Source organism: Pelobates fuscus, chromosome 5, assembly GCF_036172605.1.
Source record: "Pelobates fuscus isolate aPelFus1 chromosome 5, aPelFus1.pri, whole genome shotgun sequence".
Lineage (NCBI taxonomy): Eukaryota > Metazoa > Chordata > Amphibia > Anura > Pelobatidae > Pelobates > Pelobates fuscus.
This window is the reverse complement of record NC_086321.1, coordinates 155,331,403-155,339,241: the sequence shown is the minus strand read 5'-3', so window position 1 is coordinate 155,339,241 and position 7,839 is coordinate 155,331,403. Positions and strand designations below refer to the sequence as shown.

At 40.2% G+C, this 7,839-nt stretch overlaps 1 protein-coding gene across 1 annotated transcript; it reads right to left on the bottom strand.

Annotated features, from left to right (window-relative positions):
* Nucleotides 1–2,093: 2,093 nt before the first annotated feature.
* Nucleotides 2,094–7,593, bottom strand: POP5 (POP5 homolog, ribonuclease P/MRP subunit). Its single transcript, XM_063457058.1, has 5 exons — nt 7,464–7,593; nt 7,197–7,339; nt 6,411–6,560; nt 4,341–4,424; nt 2,094–2,569 (listed from the first exon to the last, which is right to left on the bottom strand). Exons 1-5 carry the CDS (start codon nt 7,478–7,480, stop codon nt 2,469–2,471), a joined length of 495 nt encoding a protein of 164 aa, XP_063313128.1. The 5' UTR covers nt 7,481–7,593; the 3' UTR covers nt 2,094–2,468.
* Nucleotides 7,594–7,839: the final 246 nt, after the last annotated feature.

Sequence of the window (7,839 nt, the reverse complement as noted above, 5' to 3'; positions counted from 1 at the left end):
ATCAGACCGGCTGTACGGTTGCTTCATGGTAGTTCAGCTCGGTGCAGCTAAATTCAAGAGGCAGGCAATTGCTTAGAGTGCCTTCTTTGAAAACTTCTCATTGAGTTGCATTGGGAAATCTGTAATTGAACAGCTGTAAGAAAGTCTGGGCTGAGTTTGGAGAGGGCTTGAAAAGGCTTTAGGCGTTGGATGTTCAACTTTTTTAGATATGCCCCCAATGAATAAAAAGCATAATTAAATACATGCATGTTTTCAGTGGGGGTATATCTACTCGACAGTGGAGTGTTTATGCCTACTTTAACAAAGGCATGCTCTTAAAGAAACACTGGTGTCGGGAATGCAGTTTTGTGTGTGTATATATAGTGCATCTGCGGTGACCCCATGCAAAGGGTTAATAGCCCCTTTTTTAACTTACCTGATCCAGTGATGATGGCCTTTGGTCACAGCAATTATGAAATAAAAAAGCCACGCATTATGCCTTTCTTATAGGAAAGTACTGAATTAATGCTTTTCTATGGCTTTACATTATTTTTTTTCCCATCGGAAGTTGGATGTCCTCATGAAAAGCATGAGGACATCCAGCGTCAAACTCTTTTGAAACTGCATAACTGTCTAAGGGCTGGACAGCCAAAGAGTTAATCATGCAATAAAATTATTGCAGTTTCTTAAATTTAAGGTTTTTTTTTTAGTTTTTTTGCAGGGTTAAGGAACAGGGAACTGCATCCAGAGCACTTCATACAAAGTGGTTTGGGTGCCTATAGTGTCCCCTTTAACTCTAAAACTGACAATGTCAGGAATGTGTGTGTTTTTTTTTTTTCCAGTACTAATCTGGAGTGATTCTGCTAAGTGACTTCTAGAGTAAATTATAAAAGATCCCTAGATTTCTGCTACTGTCATACAGCAGAACTCTTCTATATTAGTAAATGTTCTTTTTACTTGTGTGAATAATGCAGAAGAGGAAAATTTAGAAAAAATAAAACTGCGATTTGCTGACCTATGCCTGCGCAAAGGCATCTAACAGTAATGCTGTATGTGGATTTACTTTGCGCCATATGTAAAAGTGGACTCCTTTATATGGTTTGCTCAGCAAAGCACACATTCTGAACCATTTTAAAATGTAAGTGCAACATATAGCTACATTAAATGGGAAAAGAAGCAGTTAGAGAATTGAGGTTTCCATGAAGAAACACTGCCACCCCTATAAGTTAAGCACTCTTGTTATAGGAGCAGTAGTGTCCAGACGTTTACATTCGGAAGTGAAAAGGGCCTGACCACAGTTTAACCCTAAGGTTGGGGTTTCCCCACAACTCTGCACTGCAGTAGGATGGGTTAGCAGTTGCTGACACTCTTATCTATCTTCAATGGATTCCCAATTAAAAGGCTGTGATAATCAGGCTACCTGGAAATTTGAGCAGTCCCTCATTGTCAGACCACATGAGTTACATCATCAGCAAGTGTACTATGTAAAATATACAGTGGCACATGCACCTGAGACTAGTCACTCTAGTACATTTGTTGAAGCCATGTTGCAACAAACATTTACTGGCTCTGATAGGGGTGCATGCTTATGTACTTTTATATAGAAAGTTGAAGGGGGTGGTCTGATGGCTCAGAGCAAAGTATACTTATTTGTAGCAAATGTTTACATGTGATTTTAAATCACAAAGTTAACTTTGTAGTGTTTTGCAGAACTCTACAGCAAATTGCTACTAATGTGTAAATTCTCAACTAGTCACATTAGTATGTCGGCTATTTCTATAAAACTACAACCATCCTAATATGTACGTCTTTTTAGGGAGGTCTGCTTTAAGGTTCTCCCTCAAGCAGCGGATCCCAAACCATTCCTCATGACCTTATTAACAATCCTGAATCTATGTATTTCCCTATTGTAATACAATGGAGAAAACCTGGACTGGTTTGGGAACCACTGCCCTAGAAGATAACCAATACTTGGGCTGTTTGGTTACACAGCTTATTTTAAGTCCTGTTTTCCATTTGTGATTCAAGCTCATTTCAGTGCAAGAGAAAAGCATATCCTGCTGAATTGAGTTTAGTAACCTATCATATGTAGAACATTGTCCAAATACCACGACTTAATATCACAACCTGCTTTAATTTCAATTTTACTATTCTCCCACATTTTAGTACATTCACTGGGTATCAGTCTCTAACTACACGTAGTACTGCTCCAGTAAGCCATCTGTGCCAAATATGGAGACCCCCATAACTAAACCTAAAACTTCGACATTGATCAAATACAGCAAAACTTAACTGAGCATTACAAAATAAGTTTATATCCAAGTCTTTACCTTAAACAAAACATTCAAAATATATTGCTATTTGCCACAACCAGTGTGGAAATTGCATTTACTATAAACACTGTATGCTTTTTCAATGGGAATTGAACCTTCATAGATAAATGCTGTCACTGCCAGGACATGCAATGTTGGAATCTATTGCGGCAACAGTCACTCCATGCTGTTGTCTTCACTGCCCATTACAAACTCCGCTTCTTCCACATTATGTAAGGTGCAGCTGGCTATTGACTGTTGGATTTCTTTTCTCTCTGCTGGAAAATTACAGAGCATAGTTCCCATGGAAAAGGTTGTATAAAAGAAAAAGTATAAAACACAATCAATAGACTTAACAGATTGCCAACTACAAAATAGAGGGAGGGCTATTTACTAAAAGTGAATTTCAAACTTAAGGCCAGAGTAATTGAAAGCATAGCTGCCTTAAATAATTTTTCCAGTTTAGTTATTGACCTTAAAGTTATTCCAAGCACCATTACCACTTCATGGTGGAAGGAGCCAGTATACAGTGTTTCAGCTTGACATTCTGCAATATTTGTTAGTGTAACTAGCCCCCAACACACTATCATCCGTGACATTGGTAGCCCAGAACTCTGTTCAAGGCTGACAATGTCAATTCTGTGCATAAAATACACACACTGCCTGCTGAATGACTTGCCATTTTCCCCTTGCAGGCAGAGAGCCTGCAAGTAGAAGCTCTCTCCCACCATTTCCTGCTGCTTTATTTATTTTAATTCTCTAGCCTAGACCACGTGCATGAAAAAGCCTGTGACATTGGAGGTGCAGAGCTTTGCCAGGTGCTGGATTCCAGGTGTGTAAACCTCCATCTTCATCAGGTTTTACTGCAAATTGAGAGGGGGAATCTTCCCCACAGTGTCCAATAGGGCCTTTTACACCAGAAAGGTTCCTACTCAAAAGGGGTTAAAGTAACCCTTCAAATTCACCTGTAAGCTCACTTCAGTGAAAATCCCATGCATTTAACCCCTTAAGGACCAAACTTCTGGGATAAAAGGGAATCATGACATGTCACGTGTCCTTAAGGGGTTAAATAATATAAACGGCTTTGTGACAAAAAAAAAAAAACATAAGCACACTAGAATTAGGTTTTTTTTTCCTTAAACATTGAATAGTAGTAGGACACTCAAGCGCTTTAACTTGTTGTGCAGGGCTGGGCAGGCTCTAATGGCTAGTGGTATTTTAGATGTACTGACAATATCGGATACATAAAGGAGACTTCCTTTAGTAAACTGTTCTCTATAGGACAGGACCACGTCAAACTTCTGGCACAACTAAATTTCACCATATCAATGCGTTTGTTTAATTATAAAGGTCTCAATATATCTTGCATTTAAAGGGACACTATAGTGACCAGAACAACTCCACCTCTCTAGCCTGTCCCTGCAGGCATTTTAATGTAAACTCAGGAAGGACACACTGAACTTTCCCCATATAGATGCAGATTGCTGTGCATGTGCAATAGCCTCCAAAGCATTGGCTTGGCAGAGGGCAGCACAATTAATCATAGCCACGGGGTCAGAGCCAGCCGGACCCATGTGGTGCTGGAAAAAGGTAAGTCAACTTTCTCACTCGAGGTTAGGGGGCCTAAAGGGTTATTTAGCTCTATAGTGTCAGGAATACACATTTGTGTTCCTTATAGCACTCTTAAGGGAGAAACGAAGCACACTAAAGCTAATTATGGATTCATGAATGTTTGGTTGTCAACTTATATCACAACGGTTTGAGCAGTTTGAAAACAAAAGTTTTAGGGCTATGGTACTTTAACCCCTTAAGGACCAAACTTCTGGAATAAAATGGAATCATGACATGTCACACGTCATGTGTCCTTAAGGGGTTAAAATCACAGAATGGATAGAACACCAAGATGCACAAGCTATGTATAGGTATGCTAAACACAATAGCACTAGAATCTGTGTAACGAGTCATCAATATAAATGCCTTCAAAATCCATTTTCATCTTAGTACGCCTTTTATGGTGCCGTTAGGAATTGTTGGGAAAAGGTTTCTTACCATCACTGGTGCACTTCGTTAATAACAGATGTAACTGCTGCTTGTTGTATTGAATAAGGAATTTTTGACACGTGCGTATTGTCCCTATAATGAAAAAGTGATTTTTTTTTGGTCTGCAGAAGCATAGAAGTCAAACAACCAAAACGATCAGTGTTCTTTACTAATTAGTAAGAATTGTCAAAAATTCTATGTGAATTTCAAGTTTAAGGCCAGAGTAGCCAAACTGGAAAAACTCTCCAAGTCAGCTATGCTTCCAGTTCGATTACTTTGTCATTACATTTTAAATTCACTTTGAATTCCCCACAGATCACACTTTAGTGAAGAGAGAAGCATATGGCAACTTAATAGCAATTTCCTCACACATTTCAATTGTAAAACCACTACTGTGTTACAAGAGTCATATGTTTCTTGTAAAAGAATCCAGCTAGCGCTAACCCATAGTTTGCAAATAGGAATCTGCATCTTCCTTGAAGCGATGTAAGCAGGAATAAGACAATTAAAGGATACTTACAAAAAGGGATGTACCATACCGTCACAATTGCTTGGGCATGTCATGTAAATGTATTGTTTTCCCCTTAATGTGACAGTAATATAAAAAGATGCAATATGCACAGTTAACGCCTGGTGTTCTGTTCACTAAAACGTTAATGCATATGCAATAATATATGCTAGCAAAAAATGGTTATATAATAGACTCCTGAAAGATGAGAGATTTTCTATATCGGGGTGCCCAAAAGGTAGGTCCCCAGATGTTTTAAAACTACAGCTTCCATGATGCTTTGTCATTCTAAAGGCATGCAACGCATCATGGGAGTTGAAGTTTTAAAACATCTGGGAGCTCTAACTTTTGGGCAGCCCCATTCTATATGCTTTGCAGCATTTTGTTAACAGTGCTGTAGTATACACTCATAGAATACTTGTAAGATGTTTTTATTTTACATTTGCACATGGTATATACAAGCTACTTTGTGTGCCATCTATAAGGCCCTCCTTGATTGATCCAGTGATCTTTAATAACTCACTACATAAAAGGTGTCTGGAGTTTTCTAAGAAAATGACTAACCCACTCATGAAATCCTGTGATCCAGTTTAGGAGTGTAAAAAAAATAAAAATTCTGATCACTAAGATACAGAACTCTTCTACAAGAGTCACATTGACAAAAGCAAACTACTTCTCTTGCGCAACCTTAGGTTTTCATTAAGTTCTGATATATTGTGGTTATCCTTAAAATGAAACTATAGTGCCAGTAAAACGAACTTTCTCCTGGCAATATAGCGTCCCCTGTGTGGTGGTTAACGCCTTAAGGACCAAACTTCTGGAATAAAAGGGAATCATGACATGTCATGTGTCCTTAAGGGGTTAAAGGATCACTATAGGGTCAGGAACACAAACATGTATTCCTGACCCTATAGTGAAAACCCACCATTTGGGTGGCTGCTTACTGTTCAGCAATGAGCCAGGAAGCCCATCCAGTCGCCACTCAGAGGTGGTCCCTAGGGGCAATGTAAACACTGCCTTTTCTCTGTTTACATGAAAATGCCTGAATGGAGCTATTATACTCACCAGAACAACTACATTAACCCCTTAAGGACACGTGACATGTGTGACATGTCATGATTCCCTTTTATTCCAGAAGTTTGGTCCTTAAGGGGTTAAGCTGTAGTTGTTCTGGTGACTATAGTGTCCCTTTATAAAAAAAAAAAAAAAAAAAAGTCTGTCACTTACTTGGGTCTGACACAGATGTCCCTCAGTGGCTGCGCTCGCACTAGGATTTCCCCATAGGAAAGCATTAAACAATGCTTTCCTATGGGGATGTGGGTGACGCTGGAAGTCTTCATGCATAGTGTGAGGACGTCCAGCATCAGTTAGGTGACCAAAAGTAGACAGCCACTAGAAGTGGAGTTAACACTGAAAGGTAATTATTGCAGTTTCTTAAACTGCAATAATTAGCTTTGCTGGATTAAGGAACCTAGGACACTACACCGAGACCCCTTCAATGAGCTAAAGTGGTTCATGTCATCCCACCAATTAAAATATATATTTATATAAAAGAAATATAAGTTTCTTACCACCAACATGTAAAGTGTTTAGGAAACATGGGAAGCGCTGCCCTCTGTTCTCTAGGCTAGTGATAAATGGAAGAGCAGACCACAGGATCTGGTAGAAATCTTTAGTGCATCGTAGCAGAATGATTCCAGTGTATGCATTCAGGTATTTCACTGCAAGGGAAACGAAAAGCATGCACTTTGTACCGATAGCATAGATAGTTAATTTAAATAGAGTTTGTGGATTGTTCTCATGATGTCACAACAGCAGGCGATCCTCTCCCTAGAGTGACAGGTTATCATTACATCTGGGTAATGTATATCCCACTGCCTCACACCAAGATCGCCAAATCCACCATACATTGCTTTACATATCCATATATCCAAGCTTCAAACTATGAAAATCCCGGCCCTTTAGTATGTAGCTCACATATACTGCAAGGTATAAAAATCAAACATTTTCCATGCTGGGTGTATAATAAATATATATATTTATTAAAACAACAACATACTGATTACACATTAAATAATAAATGGCAATTGTGTCTACTTGCTGCTTTTCCGGGTTTTGCACAGAATTCTTTCTAGACCAGGAAGTGGGTCAGCCAATCATTCTGTCTGCAGTCTGGTCTTGTACCAAAATGATTTGCTGCAGTTGTAAGCTATTGTGTGCAGAAGCAGAGGCAAATTGTAAACACATTTATAGCAGCATATCATTATCATAGCCAGTGATTTGACACCTACATATCAGTCAGGGATGGAGCACCCTGTACCTGGTGATGCAGGCTAGGAGATGTCTGTAGCACTTACCAGACAGGGACACAGCACAGGCAGCAGCCCCATAGTCGCCATGTGTCCTGGTCAGAGCCTCCCTCACGTTATGTACGATCATGCCCTGGGAGATATTCTGCCTGAGCCGGGGATCCTCCAGGACCAGCTCACACAGTAAGTACCTGCAGGGAAATCACACCTTACTGAGCAACCGCACTCCAAACCGGCGGCCCACTGCCACTCACATGGCCTGGGGCTAGCTCTAATGGCAGCATGCAGTGCACACACACTGTGTATTGGGCTTACCGATACTTAAACCGCATGGTAACCGAGCATTAGAGACCAGCTGCACCTCTACCTAGCTCAGAGCAAGGAGTTCGAAACACAAGAGAAGGCAAAGTTTGTGTCTCCGTTAGTGCAGCACTGTAGTTGCAGACTCTAGTGTTTGGCACTCACTGGCATGTGACGTAATATCCGGTAAAGGGCTGCAGCTCTATATGCTCATACTGCTCTCATACCTGACTCAAACCATAGACATACATGTCTATGACCATCAAAATTCCCTACCCGTGAAACTCCCCTCGTCACTTCCGGTGAGGGGAATCAGCTGGATCCTGTGCTGTACATGCTAGCACTCCTGCTACTCCTCCACTGCCAGGTCCTGGAAGGTAAGTAAAACTAG